The following is a 19,857-nucleotide window of genomic DNA, read 5'->3' as shown; positions in this document are numbered from 1 at the left end:
TCTATAAGAAGCTGAAAAGCAATGAAGATGAACAACTCCATTACAGCGAGTGAGAAAAGAGACAGAATGAGACTCACAATAGGTGAATTAGGAAGCAGCTCTTCAGACAGGAAAGCATTTAATGCACTGATCAGTTTTATGTAGATTAGTGTACATATACTGTAAAAACCGATGTGTTGAAATAACCTAATTTAGGTTGTTTTGCAACCGGGCCAATATGGACAAACCTAACAATGGTTTATCTAAACCTTGCACGTTCTGTGGTTCATTTACCGCAACATGATGGGTTCATTTATGGTATTTCATTTTTACAGCAATACTAGCTTGTTTTTACCTCATACATTTGTTAATGTTTTCTGATTAACTTAAATCTTTTTTTTTTTTTTTATGTAAAGTATACAACACTTGTGTTTAGACGATGCATCCTTTGAATGAACAGTTCTAAATACAGCATATTTTAATTTTTTTATGTATACAATATCACCTACATTTAATCTCGTTTAACAAACATTTTAGAAATAAATATTTAACATTTTAAAGTTTTAATCCACATTTTAACAACTGTTTTCTGTTATCCATTTTCCACAAAAATGGTGCTGGTTCTCGTGCCGGTTCTTAAATCAATGCAAAAACTTTTTACTCTCACTGAAAAAGTGGTTGGAGCCAATGTTCCCTCTAAGCTGCGCGCGTGCGCGGCCGCGCACTTCTGAAGCCGCGCGCAGAGAACAGACATGAAAAATAATTGCAGTGCTCTGGACAACCGCTATGGAGTTATTGTCGCTATAGAGTTGGAACCGGTTTCATAGAAAGAGAAAGAGTGAGCACGTGTGAGCTGGCTGGCCCTGAGCCAAATCAGTCGCGGTAAGGATACTGTCCTATGATACTGTCATGTTTGCGGACTAAATACCTCAACACGAGAGGCAACGCGAAACGAAAAGAAATGTGAAATAAAACGTCATGTTTTAATGAAAAGTGGTGGAAATAACGGATGATGGGCACAGAATGCTAACAAAACTCTTGAGACATTTACAATCACACACCCACCACAGGTGTAGCTTGCAAACTCAAAATACATCAGTGATATACCTCAGTTTAAATAGATTTTTGTGTGTGGTGGTGTGGGTTTCAGGGATGTTTAGATAACTATAAACGAGTTAACGTTCACTTTTCTTAAAAATATTTAGCTATCAGTTTAAATGCTTCAGTTTGTTTTCACTATATAATATATTAAAACAAATGGAAGCATTTAAACTGATATAATACTGTATATTAGTATAAATACTTAAATATTATATTATATTTTATTATATTATAATGTAAGCCTAATAAAAAATTTATCTCACAAGGGGATTGTTTAGGGCTCCTTGTCACGAAAAATCTTAACCTCCTGGTATATAAAATCTGGGAAATTCATAAGTAATAAACATGTAATTTTGATGGTTAAACACTGTCTGTTGCTAATAATTGACTGTACAAAAACACATTATGGTTGTCCCAAACCATCATAGTAACTGCTCATATTATATTATTATAAAGAAATGAACTGTCCTGCAGAAGGACAGAAATTATTTTTTAATAGAATTTCTTGGTAAAGACTGGTACAGTTAATACAGCAATGTGAAAAAATCTCAAGTAACCTAAAATGTGCTTAATTTAGTGACTGAACTGCTTGTTTTCAAACATATTATTTAATAAATCACTAAGTTACATCAAGGGTCAAATAAAATAGAAACGGCACGTTAAAGTTAAATGTTACAGTTGCATGATAAAACCTTTTTGTGTGTGTGTGTGTGTGTGTGTGTGTGTGTGTGTGTGTGTGTGTGTGTGTGTGTTTACGTTCATTGTACAGGTCTGATATAAAGTATGTTTTTGCTCAGGTGGCCAAAATGTGTGCTCAACAGAGAAAAGTTTTGCTCAGCGAGAAAAAAAATTAGAGGGAACATTGGTTGGAGCCATAAATTTTGCTCTCTAAGTGCTTAACAGTTAACATTGGGTCATTCTGGGTAAACGGAATCCTGGGTTATCTTGCTTGACACTGTATATTTCTAAACCCTGGGTCAACATCCTTATCTGTGGTGTCAGGGTCACTGACTGGACGAACGTGTTCCAAGTTTATCCTGAATGGACCTTCCAGACTATAAAGATAAGAATGAAATGTCTCTTCATCATTCTGAATGCCACATTTCCCCATAACTCCAAGCTCCACCCATTACATCCAGAGAGGGGAAGCTGGACATCAAGCTCCACCCATTGGCTCTAGTTGTAACATTCTTACACTACATTGTTTCAGAAAGCACAAGTTTGGCACCGCAATGCAGGGTTAACACTGCTAAAACTGTGCTAGCCCTACAGAGCAGGGGTTTAGAAAGACTATAACCCAGCAGAGGTGTAAAGTACTTGAGTAAATGTAATTAGTTACTGTACTTAAGTATCTTTTTGGCTACTTTGTAGTTGTACTGAGTATCAAAGATATTTGCAACTTTTACTCTCTACTTTACATTTTTGAGCAAGTAAATGTATTTTTTGCTCCAATACATTTGTGATGGGTAATACAATTACAAATAACATTTTTCATGGCACCTAATGATTTCTGCAGCAGTTTGGTTCTGATATAAAAAAAAAAGTGATATCACTATCTAAGGGCATACTATATCTTGTGCATTTTGCCTTTACTCACCCAAAACTTGTCAACAAGGATACTTTAAAAAGGGAAGTCAAATGACCAGAACCCCACTATCAAGTCAATACTAAACAAGTGCATTAGCAGGTAGTTGCTGATCACAGGTGTTTGATTTATTAGATGAGGAGATGACTGCAGCTGGTGATGAGGCTCAAAACAGCACATACAGTAGACTTTGAATATTTCATTTTACTTAACATTGTTTTATTTATCCGCTATATTGATAAAACCGTTTTTAAGGATATTGGTTTACTTATGGCCTTTCTGTGCACTTGAGCTTAACTGAGAATTGAGAGTTTGTAGACAGTTGAGTTATTGCAATATTGAGGTGTTCAGTTTTATTTTATTTTGATTTTAGAAAATAAACTTGATTTCTCATCTTACAAATAATTTTTTTCTTATTTTCACTGGCATGTCTCTCAGGACTAGTGCATCTCTGAGCCTACATTCAGCATGAGTAAAATACTTAAGTACTGTTAAAATCAGATACTCTACTCAAGTCCTATTGGAACTTGTAGTGGAGTCATTTTCGATGTAAGGTATCAGTACTTTTACTCAAGTGTTTTCAGGTATTCTTTACATCTCTGTAACCCAGGGTTAACAACAGTGTTGAAAAGCCCTTAAATGCACCAGATTGGACATGCAACATCCAACAGGGACACAGATCCACCCCTCATAGTCTCACAAAATCCTGTGGGAAATAAACACCACTGACCCTTGGAAACTTCTCGAAAACACACTTCTTCAGCCAGCATCCATTATAAAACACTCGGCAGAAATTAATTTTCTTTAGAAATATATTGAAATTATGTTTGTGCAAAAATATTTTTTCATTCATCATTACATTTTTAGTTCATCTTATTGAATCCTAAACACTACTTACAAGGCAGTATTGAGCTAGAGAAAATCTTCTGTGGTTACAGAGGTCACAATGCACTACTTACACATCAAACACTAAATGATGAAAATAAAAACCTATTTTTAAGAAAGTAAAGATATTTTATTTATAATGAATGTACATAAAGAAACAAGACTTGAGGCTCATCATTGCATCTTCACCAAACTGTAGACTTGATCTGCTGCGTTTGACTGAACTGGTCTGTCAGGGATCGTGCAGTACAGGGGGTAAACATTCTAGAGGGAAAAAAAAATAAAGACATACAAGATAAATTATGGACGTCTCAGTTGTTTATGTGGGTTTGGGGTGTGACTGTTCATATATTACCTCATTTTCCACTGTATTTCCCTCTTTCTGTTGAGCATTGACCAAGACTTCTGTAAAGCAGAAGTGTCATAGCACTTTAGAGAACATGTTTCGACCTTCATGAACAAATTTACTGTCACAAAGCTTTAATGTATTTTAAGCTTTGGCACTTTGCGCAGCAGAATCATCTCTTCTCAGAGTGATTGTGCAACAGTTATGATGAATTTAGTATTTGTCTCACTTTCTCTGTGTGAGCTAATCGTGGGTGGGTCAAGTTTCTCAATGCTTATATGTGAGCATCAAAAATGCTGTTTTTTGACTAGTGAGGAAGTTTTGAGTTGTGAATCCACAGTGTGTTTTCATAGTAAAGAACAAGAACAATTTGATTCATCATGATATGAACATTTTAATGAAGATACTTACCTGAGGGCTGGTAAATTGAATTTTCAGCCATAATGAAAGAGGAAGTCGCTGTGGGATCTGGTGTGTTGTCCTGATGGGAATTTGGGTGTTCGAGGCCTTTGGAGGAACAGCATGATGAAGAGGGTCAAACAGAGTCAATAGAAAACCATCCAAAACTGGACAAATGTGAAATGGATTCTCCTAAAGATTGAAACTTTGTCATTTTAAAAGCTTTACAGCCTCTCATCACTGCTTCTTTCATTGTACAGTGTAAACATTATGTAAAATAGCTCATTTTAACATAAGAGAAGAGAAGATGTGGCTAATAATGCTGATCTGCTAAAGACTTAAAGAGGAAATTGCAGTTAGAAGCTGTGGTCACTATATGGTGTTTTTAACTCAGCGGGTTTATTTAACTTTCTTTGTGACATCTGTTTCTAAGCTTCATGCCTTTCACGCATTTACTGAAAATGATGTTCTCTTACCCTCAGATATGGGCTGAGATGGGGCTGGTACAGAAGTGATCAGAGAATATGTCTCTGCAGGTCCAGAACTCTAAAAAACATTAAGAATAATTAAGATCATGTCCATTTCAGCCATTTTTACTCATTATGGTGTTATAAATATTTATTACTTTGTTATTTTAAAGATTAATTACAAAGATACTCACCATACCAATTCCTTGACTGGGAATATCTGATGATATTGATCTCATTTTATTGCTAAGAATCAAATATCAAATATTGATCTTTATGGCATCTTTTCATGCATGCATATATCAGGTAAGGTGATAAACATTTGCATATACAGCTCATAGACTACAATCAGGGTTATTTTAGTTAACTAAAACTGAAACAAACCATAAAATAAATAAAACTTACTGTTTTCTTCTTTTTTTACCTAAAAAAAACAATGAGCTACTGTTTTATGTTCAGTTTTTACTCCTCTATAGCATTTTGTTGTTTTAATGATAAATTCACATGATCATTTCTATATTGAACAGCATGGAGTGACCAATTATAAACTTTACTTACTTGCAAACCGACACAGACAGATGAATCCAGTCAGAATGACACCAACACCAGTGGAAACCAGAACTATAAACCATGTTTCTGTGTCAAAACAAAACCAACACTTTAATACATGTTTATGAGCATTATGATGATTAATATGAGTGCTTTAGATACATCAGTCCACCTGACAATTGATGTGATTGTAGATTTGTTTTTGTGTGCATGGAAAGAAGTAAATGGAAAGAATGCAACAGTCAAATAATTTCAAATGGAAGAAAAATAATAAAACCTCTGTGTAGTGGATGATCTTTATGATCAGCTGCTGAAGTGTGAACACTAGAAACCGCTGAAACAGAAACAGAAAAGAGCTCAAATGAAATCATACATGAAAAACAGCAGTGCTTCAATGTTTGATGACTGTAAAAAGAATTTGGTAACACTTTCATTTTAAGGTGACGTAGTACTGCAGTAATGACAGTAAATCATGCATAATTACAAGTACCCAAACCCTAAACCAAACACTAACCTAACCTTATTGTAAGGACATGTAGTTAACTAATATTACTCAGTAATTATCTGCGTAAGTACAATGTAATACGAGTAGAGGTTGCCATTGAAACTGCAGAAAAAAACATAGTGCCACAGTGTGTAGTTATAATATTAAAATATAATTTAAAAAAAAAATATACACATAATTCATAAGAAGGTAACCATGTTGAAAAAAGCAGCACAATCACGAGTCTTGTCTTTGTGAATTCTCTATGTACTTCCCAATTCAAAGACTATGAGATGTATGAATAAACTTTAAATGAATCACAGCTATATTTTTGAACCTGACATTTGAATCCAACATTAATTCTACACAGTCACGTTTACTCTTTTTGAGGAAGAGTGAATGAACTTGCACATGGTTTCCTTTGTGTGTTTGTCTTGGAATGGCGATATAAAAAATAATATAAAAATAAAATATCACAATAATCTCTGAAATTTGATCTAATCAGAAAAGGTGTTATCAGTACTTACCAGTTTTACTGTATGTTGTGGTTTGAGAAGTGGCCCTTACAGTTAATGCTGTTGAAAACAAATAGTGAATTTTGCTGGGATGTACAATATAGTAAATATTCAACAAATCATGAGGAAGAATATTTTTCAATTAAGGTGGTGCCCTTTTGAATTACAAATCAAAATATTCACAGGTTTTCATGGCTGTTGAATATGCATTGGTGGTCTGAAACTGCAGAGACAAATTACCAGCATTATAGTTAGTGGGATTATTTGCAAGCTTTAAAGCAAAGTTTGTTTGTTGAAGATACATTCAAATATATATAAAAAAATATATCTCAGATTAGAAGCAGGTGACTCTTCCTAAAGTTTCAAAAACTCTGTGTTAATTTTAATTCTGTTAGTCCTTTTGTAATGTGACACACATCAGCATTAACAATTGATTTGATGATTTCTGTGATGTTTTGTGGCATTAGTTGGTCCAACAAAATACAATCATCTGTATGATAATATTAATCCTTCAAAGGTTGATTGACACTCAAGCTGTCAAACAATCACTGAGTAATTGCTCTTTATTGCCTGTTAATTGTATTGCCATTGTTTAAAAATCATTCAATTCAGAATCAATGAGCTTATTTCTGAAAGATATTTCAGCATTTATTTATTGATTGATCATAAGTATTAGTTTGTGTAGTCACTGAGTTCAAAAAGTGTTGCAGAAAGGAATAACCCAAAAAGCATCTATACACTCTAAAAAATGCTGGGTTGTTTTAACCCAAATTTGGGTCAAATATGGACAAACCCAACCGTTGGGTTAAAAAATGCATTTAAAAATTTAACCCAATGGTTGTGTTTGTCCATTTTTGACCCAAACTTGGGTTGAAACAACCCAGCATTTTTTAGAGTGTAGATTTGTCACATAGGCTTCATCTGAAACTGCTTATTCTCTTGAGTAAGTACTGCCATTCATAAATCCTCTCCCATGGCCTCATGGGATATTAAAGTGCCCATCACAAAGCCACTGGGAGGCCATTATATGGTAGGCTTAGGTGCCTTACGTAATGCAATTTAGCTGTTACGACAATGGTAAGAGATACAGACCCTCTCATCTCCCTATAATAAGACAATCTCTGTCTCATATGCACATTTCAGAATCTCATCAGAAGAAGTAGGTCATCCGGGTACTTTTTGCCTACTCTTTTTTTGAGTACTGTGATTTTGGATATTCTACTTTTGTCACATATCCGGTTTTCGTCTAGTATATAAGTAGGGAAGTATGCAATTTCAGATGCCTTTTTTTTTTTTTTTTTTTTTTGAATTTTGGAATTTTGGAATATAATATTTAGTATATTTGTCCTTTCAGTGTTGTATTATACAGACGATTGAAAGTTTCTTAAATAGTGTCCGTCCAGAAGTGCCCTATTGTAACATCACTAACACTGATGGAGGGTTTCTCAAGTGAATCTGTTTGAAGTGAAATTATCCATATTAATAAACACATTGCAATAACAGTTTCTAATGCAGAAGAACAGCAGTGAAATATCTCACCATGAATCATCAATGTGACAGCAGGAGAATGAGATGATTTTTTATTATCGCTCCTCTCATAAAAGCAGTTAATGTTGACTGATGCGGGTGATTTAACAGCTGCCCATCTGAGCACTTCAGCACCAGTGAGATCGAGCTCACATGACCGACTGACTTTTTTATTCTCTTCACTGTTTATGTAGAAAAAACACTGTTTCACTGCAACACCTGCTGGAGTCTCACAGATCATCTTCACTGAGCTGGACTCTCTTAGGACAAATTTAGGAGATACATTTAAAGTAGGAGATTCTGAAACAACCAAAAACAGAGCAATTAATCATTACATCTCTTTACTGATCACATTTACATGCATCATTTTCCAACTACAGTCCATGTTTTGTTTTAACCTTTAAACAAATCACTGCCAGAGTTCACAGACACAGCTTCAGCTAGTCCTAGACTAAAATACATGCTTGAGCAACAAGTAATGTTTCTTTCTACAGAACTGTAATATAATTTATCTAAAGCCTACTCCTGGCTGTGAAACCAGGCCTTAAACTTATTAATGTCTTTACAACAGCACAAAACTACGCAATGTATAATAAAATTTAAAATTAATGGGAAAAATTATCCTTTTTTCTCGATACTTTTTTAAAAAAAGCTGTAGTTTTCTCATTTTCTGGTAAGACCCAGAATTACCTTCATATGAACATGAACAGATGTAAATACTGCAGTGGATTATCCAAATAAGTCATTTACATGAATGTCCAATTAATATAGATAGGCTGTTCTTATTTCTAGTTACCCAAATATTAGCTTAATCGGGTAATTGCAATTGGTTTTATACATTTTAATTACACTGCAGAGGTTGTAGGTTCATGTTTGCTCTACTGAAACAAAAAGAAACATACTGATCACACATGCTGAAATATTTTAGAAAATTAAACATTTTTAACTACAAATGTGGACATACAGAATTTAATCAACATTAAACAGCAGAGATCACTTACTGAAAGACTGAACCTCCATGAAAAGCTGAAAAGCAATGAAGATGAACAACTCCATTACAGCAAGAGTGAGAAAAGAGACAAAATGAGAGTCAAAACAATGTGTGAATTAGGAAGTAGACCACAGGAAACTAATGATTGTGCAGTCAGTTCTATGAAGATGACTAACTTTGTTTTAAAAAGTGGGTGGGACAGGAATGTGTATGTGTGTGTGTGTGTGGGGGGGGGGTAATAATAATAATAATATATTAAAATGAATATGATAGTTTCTTCCTTACATAATAGCCTACAATATCAGAATCAGAAAGGGCATCATTGCCAGTTCACATACTGGGAATTTGTTTTAGTGACAGAAGCTCCACAGTGCAACAGAGTGACAGCAACAAGACAAGACACAGATAATAAAAAGAAATACAAGATAGGCAAAAAAAATGTATGTACAGTTATGATGTGTGCAAATTTGAAATATAAATAAGTATGTGTTTTAAGTAAGCAATGTATAATAGTGTTGTGTGTCAAGTGCTTATGAGATGGATTGCCTGAGGAAGGAAGTACAACCTCTGCTGGGCCTTTTCACAATGGACTCAATGTGGTTGTCCCACTTCAGGTCCTGGGAGATTGTGGTGCCCAGGAACCTGAATGACTCCACTGCAGTCACAGTGCTGTTCATGATGGTGAGTTGGGGGAGAGCAGGGGGGTTTCTCCTGACGTCCATGATCATCTCCACTGTCTTGAGCGTGTTGAGCTCCATGTTGTTAAGACTGCACCAGACAGCCAGCTGTTCAACCTCCAGTGTGTAAGCAGACTCGTCACTGTCCTGGATGAGGCCGATCAGCGCTCTTCCGTGTGAATCCGCAGTGTGCACGGGCGCCAAGAGAACACTGTTGCGCCTCTGATAACAGCGACAACGAGCACTCAACATGATTTCAAAAACAACACATCCCAGCGCCAGATCGCCTATTATTAACACAACTTGATAATCAACTAGAGGTGTTTCTTTTGTGTTAGATATCCGTGCCGTAAGATGTTTCAAAAGGTGGTGGGGACAATATCGACCCTTTCAAAAAGCGGTGGGGACATGTCCCACCCATCCCACCCACAAATTACACCTATAAGATGAACGTAGGCTACATCATGAGACAACATGTAGGCTACAGCAGATCTGGGCCACAGGTATTATCTTTTGTAGACTCACAGACTCAGAAAAACTAAAGGTAGTTTTGTAAAAGTAACATTTAAATGTGCCAAAAATAACTGAACCATTAATAGACTTTAAGAAAGATTAGATAATATCAAAATTAATCATTGAAATACATTATTCACTCAGTGGTCACTTTATTGGGTACATGTTCACTCTTTGAAAGCAGCAGACTGTCTGTTTTACTTTCATTTTCATGGACTTTTAGTTTGTTTCTCTTAGTAAACCGTTTCCCGTGTTCTTTTTTCCTGCCAGTCGCCATGGATATTCACTTAATTAGCACACCTATATGTATTTGAGTTCATCACCATGTGTATTTAAGCCCTTCAGTTCATTGTCTGGTGTTATTTGTGCATTGCACACAGTTTTGTTTGTATTATCATATTAACACAACAATGTTGTTATTGATTTACCTTGTTTATCCTCTTCATCTTTAGACTAAAATGTTACACAAAGTTCAGATCAGTTCAGATGCTCATTGAACACACAGTTGTTTAACAGAAAATAACACTGCAATCCTGTCATTATTACAAAGTTGTGTTTGCCATAATTCTGTAAAAATGCAGTAAAGATGTAAACATATTTACAGAATATACAAAAAAGAAAAAGGGAAAAAAATTACACACATTTTAAACCACACTCTAAAAAATAAAACATTGGTTCAACAAAAAAAATATGTTAAAATATGTTTCCACTAGAATTTTTAACTTAAGCCAATTGGGAGAATTACATTCCATTAATTCAAAGCAATATTTTGAGTTGATCCAACATAATGTTTTAAGTAAGGTGAAGATGTTTTTTGCCACAATAAAAACACATTTCTAAGTAACATGAACTTAATAATTGTCAACCTGAATGCAACTATTTAAGTTGATCCAACATAATGTTTTAAGTAAGGTGAAGACACTTTTTGGACACAATAAAACGCATGAACATGAACTTACCAAGCACCGCTTGTCACCATGATGGTAAATCTCCAAAAACCCACATTAACAGAAACTCTTCTAAATTAGCATAACAAAACACTAATTACTGCTAAATCTCCCTTACCATTAATCTTGTGCAAAAAACATTATATAACACTTAATTTTAGCATTTATTCTCCCTTTCAAGTGCCATGCTCAAAGCATGATGGGAAATATAAATCCCAGCCCAGTTTCACTTAACTTAAGTTCGTCTAAATTAAAAGAAGTGTTCATACAACTCAAAACAATGAAACACGTTTACACATCATCAGACTGTATTTTACATTAACAGAATTTAAAATTAAATACATTTTTGATTAACTGAAAATGTTAAACTATGATAAGTCATGATAGTATAATTTGTGTGTCATCCAACCTCAATAAAATAACAATTACAAGTAAAAAGTCTAACAGCATTTCAGAACTTGATTTTTTATTTCACAACAATATATATATTTAAGTAATGACTAAAGGTCCCCTGAATTAGTTTTTAGAGTGCAGTAAATCCAACAGCTCTTTTCTGCTGAATTAGCAAGGCCAAGCTTTTCCACAAGATGAGGTCAATACTACTATATAGAAGGTGAACGCAGTGTCATGTATGTGACACCAAATCAATGCAGTAAAAATTAAACACCATAAGATGTAACATAAAACCATGATGTACATAAATGATAACAAATAAACTAAGAAGAAACATAATTATTAAAATGAAAAAACATCAAATGTGAAGTGTCACACAGGGAATGGCAGTTTATGGCTATTCACTGTAAATTATAAGATGATTAGTTCTTTTTTTACTTCCAAAAATTGTACATTTAACAATATTTTACTATAAAATTACAAACCCGATTTCAAAAACGTTGGGACACTGTACAAATTGTGAATAAAAAAGGAATGCAATAATTTACAAATCTCATAAACTTATATTTTATTCACAGTAGAATATAGATAACATATCAAATGTTGAAAGTGAGACATTTTGAAATGTCATGCCAAATATTGGCTCATTTTGGATTTCATGAGAGCTACACATTCCAAAAAAAGTTGGGACAGGAAGCAATAAGAGGCCGGAAAAGTTAAATGTACATATAAGGAACAGCTGGAGGACCAATTTGCAACTTATTAGGTCAATTGGCAACATAATTGGGTATAAAAAGAGCCTCTCAGAGTGGCAGTGTCTCTCAGAAGTCAAGATGGGCAGAGGATCACCAATTCCCCCAATGCTGCGGCAAAAAATAGTGGAGCAATATCAGAAAGTTCTCAGAGAAAAATTGCAAAGAGTTTGAAGTTATCATCATCTACAGTGCATAATATCATCCAAAGATTCAGAGAATCTGGAACAATCTCTGTACGTAAGGGTCAAGGCCGGAAAACCATACTGGATGCCCATGATCTTCGGGCCCTTAGACGGCACTGCATCACATACAGGAATGCTACTGTAATGGAAATCACAACATGGGCTCAGGAATACTTCCAGAAAACATTGTCGGTGAACACAATCCATCGTGCCATTCGCCGTTGCCGGCTAAAACTCTATAGGTCAAAAAAGAAGCCATATCTAAACATGATCCAGAAGCGCAGGCGTTTTCTCTGGGCCAAGGCTCATTTAAAATGGACTGTGGCAAAGTGGAAAATTGTTCTGTGGTCAGACGAATCAAAATTTGAAGTTCTTTTTGGAAAACTGGGACGCAATGTCATCCGGACTAAAGAGGACAAGGATAACCCAAGTTGTTATCAGCGCTCAGTTCAGAAGCCTGCATCTCTGATGGTATGGGGTTGCATGAGTGCGTGTGGCATGGGCAGCTTACACATCTGGAAAGGCACCATCAATGCTGAAAGGTATATCCAAGTTCTAGAACAACATATGCTCCAATCCAGATGTCGTCTCTTTAAGGGAATACCTTGCATTTTCCAACATGACAATGCCAGACCACATACTGCATCAATTACAACATCATGGCTGCGTAGAAGAAGGATCCGGGTACTGAAATGGCCAGCCTGCAGTCCAGATCTTTCACCCATAGAAAACATTTGGCGCATCATAAAGAGGAAGATGCGACAAAGAAGACCTAAGACAGTTGAGCAACTAGAAGCCTGTATTAGACAAGAATGGGACAACATTCCTATTCCTAAACTTGAGCAACTTGTCTCCTCAGTCCCCAGACGTTTGCAAACTGTTATAAAAAGAAGAGGGGATGCCACACAGTGATAAACATGGCCTGTTGTGTTGATGCCATGAAATCAACTTATTTTTCCCTTAAAATTATAAATTTTGTCAGTTTAAACATTTGATATGTCATCTGTGTTGTATTCTAAAATAAAATATTGAAATTTGAAACTTCCACATCATTGCATTCTGTTTTTATTCACAATTTGTACAGTGTCACAACTTTTTTGGAATCGGGTTTGTACATGAATTTAATGCAGGTTAGATCTATTACTGTCATGTCTTGTTTTTGTGTTGGTTCATGTTCACGTTTTATGGTTTATTTTCATAGTTATGCTTTGTTTTATTGCCTTGTTTGTTTTCCTTGTTTGCCATGTGATTTCCCTTTGCCCTCATGTGATCATGTCATGTGCTTCCCCTGTCTCATGTGTCATGTTCTGATTGGTTGTCATTGTCATGTGATTTCAGTTCTGTCCTGTCATTGGCCTTTGTCTTCATTGTTCACAGGTGTTCCTTGTTTGTTATTAGTCTCTTTGTATAAATAGCCCTCATGTTCCATTGTTATCTTGTCTAGCTTTGTTTTATGTAACCCGCTTATGGTGAGTGTCAGGTTCTGTTGTCAAGTCAAGTCAAGTCAAGTCAAGTCAAGTCAAGTCAAGTCAAGTCAAGTCAAGCCATGTCACGTCTGTTTTGTTGTTCATGTTATGGATTAATATCATTAAACTGCACTTGGGTTCTACTACACTCGCCTCCAGTGGACTCCCTTCGTTACAATTACATTGCAAGGGAACTTAATGTTAACCAATTAACATAGCATTTTTACAGTCTTTTACAGTTAAAATTACAATAATGTTTTTCAGTGAATACAAACTGAATAAGTAGGGCACTATATGCTAATTTTGTGAAGTTGTTTATAACATGCTGCACTTAAAATGCAACTTTACTGTTAACACTCAATTGTTTATATAAAAAAAAAAATTTAATATTTATGATGCTTTATATCTGTCAGTGAATCTGCATCACTGAACTCTAGCGATGACTTGAAAATGCTTTCAGCTACAAGTTAATATATTTTACCAATATAAAATCTTTATTTTCGCTCAAAATCTAAATGTGGGATAAAACCTTGCCTTGGCCTGCACATCAATATATGAATTCAATAGCTACATACTGTAAATATACTATCATTCTTTCTGTACAAATATTTTTTTCTCTTTAGATGTACAACAAGTGAAGAAATGAAGCGGTTCATCCATGTTTTTTGGAGCACACAGAGGACGTTAACAGAGATGTTGTTTCCACCTGGCAGGAGCTGTAGTTCACCTCTGTGAGAAGATCATCAGAACCTGCACAGATACACACTTTATTATCATGTTTCTATATCATGGAGCTCAGTTTATGCAGAACTAAACTTACTGTCAAAGTGGCAGAGAGAGATGAATCCCATGAGTCCAGACAGAAATAAACCAACACCAGTGAAAACCAGAACTACTGAAAGCCACGATACTGACAAAAGAAAAAATCCATGTTTATATCTATATCAGATATATTATGTGCAGATTTATTAAATTCATTTTAAATTGACATGCCACATCATATGACCACGAAAGGAGGAAATTTCAATGTTTTAGTTTTTACAGATATTCAGAATAAATTAGTTTTGTGTTGTGAGTGAATGAAGAACCTTCAGAGCGAATGTGATCAGAATGAGGAGCAGCTGAAACAGAAAAGATGATGATGAAATCATATTTAAAAAACTACACTACTGCATTATGATTACAGACATCAGTGTTTCTAGATAATCTCACTGTCAGAAAGGATTCTTCTTATTTAACATTTAGCAAAAACACACTTACATGTTTGTGTCTCTCTGGTGGTTTGAGGAGCAGAAGCTGGAGTGAAAACAGCTGATAGAATCAACAGTGTGTGATCAGATATGAGAGATATGAAAATATTAGCCTAAAATCAGTTACCAGAGAAAATGGTCAATTATACAGTTTAGCTGTAACTATACTGTATAACAATATTTGACTGTGAAATCCTGTGACTGAATAATCATAATCACATAAGAAAGCTGTGAAATAAACTAAGAAAGAATCATTTTCACATTGAAGCAATTCAAAATTAAATAAGCAAAATGTCTCTGTGGAGTAATAATAATGCCATTTGGATTTACAAATTATTCACAGGTTTTCATGGCTGTTGAATATGCAGTGGTGGTTGCTGAAACTGCAGAGACAAATTACCAGCATTATAGTTAGTAGGATTATTTGCAAGCTTTAAAGCAAAGTTTGTTTGTTGAAGATACATTCAAATATATATAAAAAAAATATATCTCAGATTAGAAGCAGGTGACTCTTCCTAAAGTTTCAAAAACTCTGTGTTAATTTTAATTCTGTTAGTCCTTTTGTAATGTGACACACATCAGCATTAACAATTGATTCGATGATTTCTGTGATGTTTTGTGGCATTAGTTGGTCCAACAAAATACAATCATCTGTATGATAATATTAATGCTTCAAAGGTTGATTGACACTCAAGCTGTCAAACAATCACTGAGTAATTGCTCTTTATTGCCTGTTAATTTTATTGCCATTGTTTAAAAATCATAATTAATCAATTCAGAATCAATGAGCTTATTTCTGAAAGATATTTCAGCATTTATTTATTGATTGATCATAAGTATTAGTTTGTGTAGTCACTGAGTTCAAAAAGTGTTGCAGAAAGGAATAACCCAAAAAGCATCTATACACTCTAAAAAATGCTGGGTTGTTTTAACCCAAATTTGGGTCAAATATGGACAAACCCAACCGTTGGGTTAAAACATGCATTTAAAAATTTAACCCAATGGTTGTGTTTGTCCATTTTTGACCCAAACTTGGGTTGAAACAACCCAGCATTTTTTAGAGTGTAGATTTGTCACATAGGCTTCATCTGAAACTGCTTATTCTCTTGAGTAAGTACTGCCATTCATAAATCCTCTCCCATGGCCTCATGGGATATTAAAGTGCCCATCACAAAGCCACTGGGAGGCCATTATATGGTAGGCTTAGGTGCCTTACGTAATGCAATTTAGCTGTTACGACAATGGTAAGAGATACAGACCCTCTCATCTCCCTATAATAAGACAATCTCTGTCTCATATGCACATTTCAGAATCTCATCAGAAGAAGTAGGTCATCCGGGTACTTTTTGCCTACTCTTTTTTTGAGTACTGTGATTTTGGATATTCTACTTTTGTCACATATCCGGTTTTCGTCTAGTATATAAGTAGGGAAGTATGCAATTTCAGATGCCTTTTTTTTTTTTTTTTTTTTTTTTGAATTTTGGAATTTTGGAATATAATATTTAGTATATTTGTCCTTTCAGTGTTGTATTATACAGACGATTGAAAGTTTCTTAAATAGTGTCCGTCCAGAAGTGCCCTATTGTAACATCACTAACACTGATGGAGGGTTTCTCAAGTGAATCTGTTTGAAGTGAAATGATCCATATTAATAAACACATTGCAATAACAGTTTCTAATGCAGAAGAACAGCAGTGAAATATCTCACCATGAATCGTCAATGTGACAGCAGGAGAATGAGATGATGTTTTATTATCGCTCCTCTCATAAAAGCAGTTAATGTTGACTGATGCGGGTGATTTAACAGCTGCCCATCTGAGCACTTCAGCACCAGTGAGATCGAGCTCACATGACCGACTGACTTTTTTATTCTCTTCACTGTTTATGTAGAAAAAACACTGTTTCACTGCAACACCTGCTGGAGTCTCACAGATCATCTTCACTGAGCTGGACTCTCTTAGGACAAATTTAGGAGATACATTTAAAGTAGGAGATTCTGAAACAACCAAAAACAGAGCAATTAATCATTACATCTCTTTACTGATCACATTTACATGCATCATTTTCCAACTACAGTCCATGTTTTGTTTTAACCTTTAAACAAATCACTGCCAGAGTTCACAGACACAGCTTCAGCTAGTCCTAGACTAAAATACATGCTTGAGCAACAAGTAATGTTTCTTTCTACAGAACTGTAATATAATTTATCTAAAGCCTACTCCTGGCTGTGAAACCAGGCCTTAAACTTATTAATGTCTTTACAACAGCACAAAACTACGCAATGTATAATAAAATTGTAAAATTAATGGGAAAAATTATCCTTTTTTCTCGATACTTTTTTAAAAAAAGCTGTAGTTTTCTCATTTTCTGGTAAGACCCAGAATTACCTTCATATGAACATGAACAGATGTAAATACTGCAGTGGATTATCCAAATAAGTCATTTACATGAATGTCCAATTAATATAGATAGGCTGTTCTTATTTCTAGTTACCCAAATATTAGCTTAATCGGGTAATTGCAATTGGTTTTATACATTTTAATTACACTGCAGAGGTTGTAGGTTCATGTTTGCTCTACTGAAACAAAAAGAAACATACTGATCACACATGCTGAAATATTTTAGAAAATTAAACATTTTTAACTACAAATGTGGACATACAGAATTTAATCAACATTAAACAGCAGAGATCACTTACTGAAAGACTGAACCTCCATGAAAAGCTGAAAAGCAATGAAGATGAACAACTCCATTACAGCAAGAGTGAGAAAAGAGACAAAATGAGAGTCAAAACAATGTGTGAATTAGGAAGTAGACCACAGGAAACTAATGATTGTGCAGTCAGTTCTATGAAGATGACTAACTTTGTTTTAAAAAGTGGGTGGGACAGGAATGTGTATGTATGTGTGTGTGTGTGGGGGGGGGGGGGTAATAATAATAATAAATTATTAAAATGAATATGATAGTTTCTTCCTTACATAATAGCCTACAATATCAGAATCAGAAAGGGCGTCATTGCCAGTTCACATACTGGGAATTTGTTTTAGTGACAGAAGCTCCACAGTGCAACAGAGTGACAGCAACAAGACAAGACACAGATAATAAAAAGAAATACAAGATAGGCAAAAAAAATTTATGTACAGTTATGATGTGTGCAAATTTGAAATATAAATAAGTATGTGTTTTAAGTAAGCAATGTATAATAGTGTTGTGTGTCAAGTGCTTATGAGATGGATTGCCTGAGGAAGGAAGTACAACCTCTGCTGGGCCTTTTCACAATGGACTCAATGTGGTTGTCCCACTTCAGGTCCTGGGAGATTGTGGTGCCCAGGAACCTGAATGACTCCACTGCAGTCACAGTGCTGTTCATGATGGTGAGTTGGGGGAGAGCAGGGGGGTTTCTCCTGACGTCCATGATCATCTCCACTGTCTTGAGCGTGTTGAGCTCCATGTTGTTAAGACTGCACCAGACAGCCAGCTGTTCAACCTCCAGTGTGTAAGCAGACTCGTCACTGTCCTGGATGAGGCCGATCAGCGCTCTTCCGTGTGAATCCGCAGTGTGCACGGGCGCCAAGAGAACACTGTTGCGCCTCTGATAACAGCGACAACGAGCACTCAACATGATTTCAAAAACAACACATCCCAGCGCCAGATCGCCTATTATTAACACAACTTGATAATCAACTAGAGGTGTTTCTTTTGTATTAGATATCCGCGAGATGTTTCAAAAAGTGGTGGGGACAGTATCGACCCTTTCAAAAAGCGGTGGGGACATGTCATACCCATCCCACCCACAAATTACACCTATAAGATGAATGTAGGCTACATCATGAGATGGCAGATCTGGGCCACAGGTATTATCTTTTGTAGACTCGCAGACTCAGAAAAACTAAAGGTAGTTTTGTAAAAGTAACATTTAAATGTGCCAAAAATAACTGAACCATTAATAGACTTTAAGAAAGATTAGATAATATCAAAATTAATCATTGAAATACATTATTCACTCAGTGGTCACTTTATTGGGTACATGTTCACTCTTTGAAAGCAGCAGACTGTCTGTTTTACTTTCATTTTCATGGACTTTTAGTTTGTTTCTCTTAGTAAACCGTTTCCCGTGTTCTTTTTTCCTGCCAGTCGCCATGGATATTCACTTAATTAGCACACCTGTATGTATTTGAGTTCATCACCATGTGTATTTAAGCCCTTCAGTTCATTGTCTGGTGTTGTTTGTGCATTGCACACAGTTTTGTTTGTATTATCATATTAACACAACAATGTTGTTATTGATTTACCTTGTTTATCCTCTTCATCTTTAGACTAAAATGTTACACAAAGTTCAGATCAGTTCAGATGCTCATTGAACACACAGTTGTTTAACAGAAAATAACACTGCAATCCTGTCATTATTACAAAGTTGTGTTTGCCATAATTCTGTAAAAATGCAGTAAAGATGTAAACATATTTACAGAATATACAAAAAAGAAAAAAAATATCACACACATTTTAAACCAGTAAATCCAACAGCTCTTTTCTGCTGAATTAGCAAGGCCACACTTTTCCACAAGATGAGGTCAATACTAATATATAGAAGGTGAACACAGTGTCATGTATGTGACACAAAATTAATGCAATAAAAATTAAACAACATAAGATGTAACATAAAACCATGATGTACATAACTGATAACAAAAAAACATAACAAAAGAAACATAATTATTAAAATTATAAAACAACAGTTTATGGCTATTCACTGTAAATTATAAGATGATTTGTTCTTTTTTACTTCCAAAAATTGTACAATTAAATGAATGTAATGCAGGTTAGATCTACTGCATTTTCCCCATAA

The 19,857-nt window shown here is 35.0% G+C and overlaps 1 protein-coding gene across 1 annotated transcript; it reads right to left on the bottom strand.

The window, feature by feature from the left end:
* Window positions 1–3,658: 3,658 nt before the first annotated feature.
* On the bottom strand, window positions 3,659–17,803 carry LOC125256317. The gene is made up of 11 exons (XM_048172213.1): window positions 17,710–17,803; window positions 16,720–17,007; window positions 6,323–6,370; window positions 5,589–5,645; window positions 5,321–5,398; window positions 5,168–5,186; window positions 4,957–5,008; window positions 4,772–4,841; window positions 4,308–4,403; window positions 3,906–3,955; window positions 3,659–3,814 (listed from the first exon to the last, which is right to left on the bottom strand). Exons 1-11 carry the CDS (start codon window positions 17,762–17,764, stop codon window positions 3,725–3,727), a joined length of 903 nt encoding a protein of 300 aa, XP_048028170.1. The 5' UTR covers window positions 17,765–17,803; the 3' UTR covers window positions 3,659–3,724.
* Window positions 17,804–19,857: the final 2,054 nt, after the last annotated feature.

The sequence above is a fragment of the Megalobrama amblycephala genome, linkage group LG21 (genome assembly GCF_018812025.1).
Source record: "Megalobrama amblycephala isolate DHTTF-2021 linkage group LG21, ASM1881202v1, whole genome shotgun sequence".
Lineage (NCBI taxonomy): Eukaryota > Metazoa > Chordata > Actinopteri > Cypriniformes > Xenocyprididae > Megalobrama > Megalobrama amblycephala.
Note: the sequence above shows the minus strand (reverse complement) of the source record. Positions and strands in the feature narration are given on the sequence as shown.

What these genes read in the sequence shown, in the direction of transcription:
- LOC125256317 (XM_048172213.1), bottom strand. Translation starts at nt 17,764, where the DNA reads ATGGAGTTGTTCATCTTCATTGCTTTTCAGCTTTTCATGGAGGTTCAG. An exon ending in TGTCACATTGACGATTCATG is followed by an intron (nt 6,371 to 16,719) that starts GTGAGATATTTC and finishes TGTTTTCAACAG; the next exon opens with CATTAACTGTAAGGGCCACT. An exon ending in ATCTCAGCCCATATCTGAGG is followed by an intron (nt 4,404 to 4,771) that starts GTAAGAGAACAT and finishes GTTCCTCCAAAG; the next exon opens with GCCTCGAACACCCAAATTCC.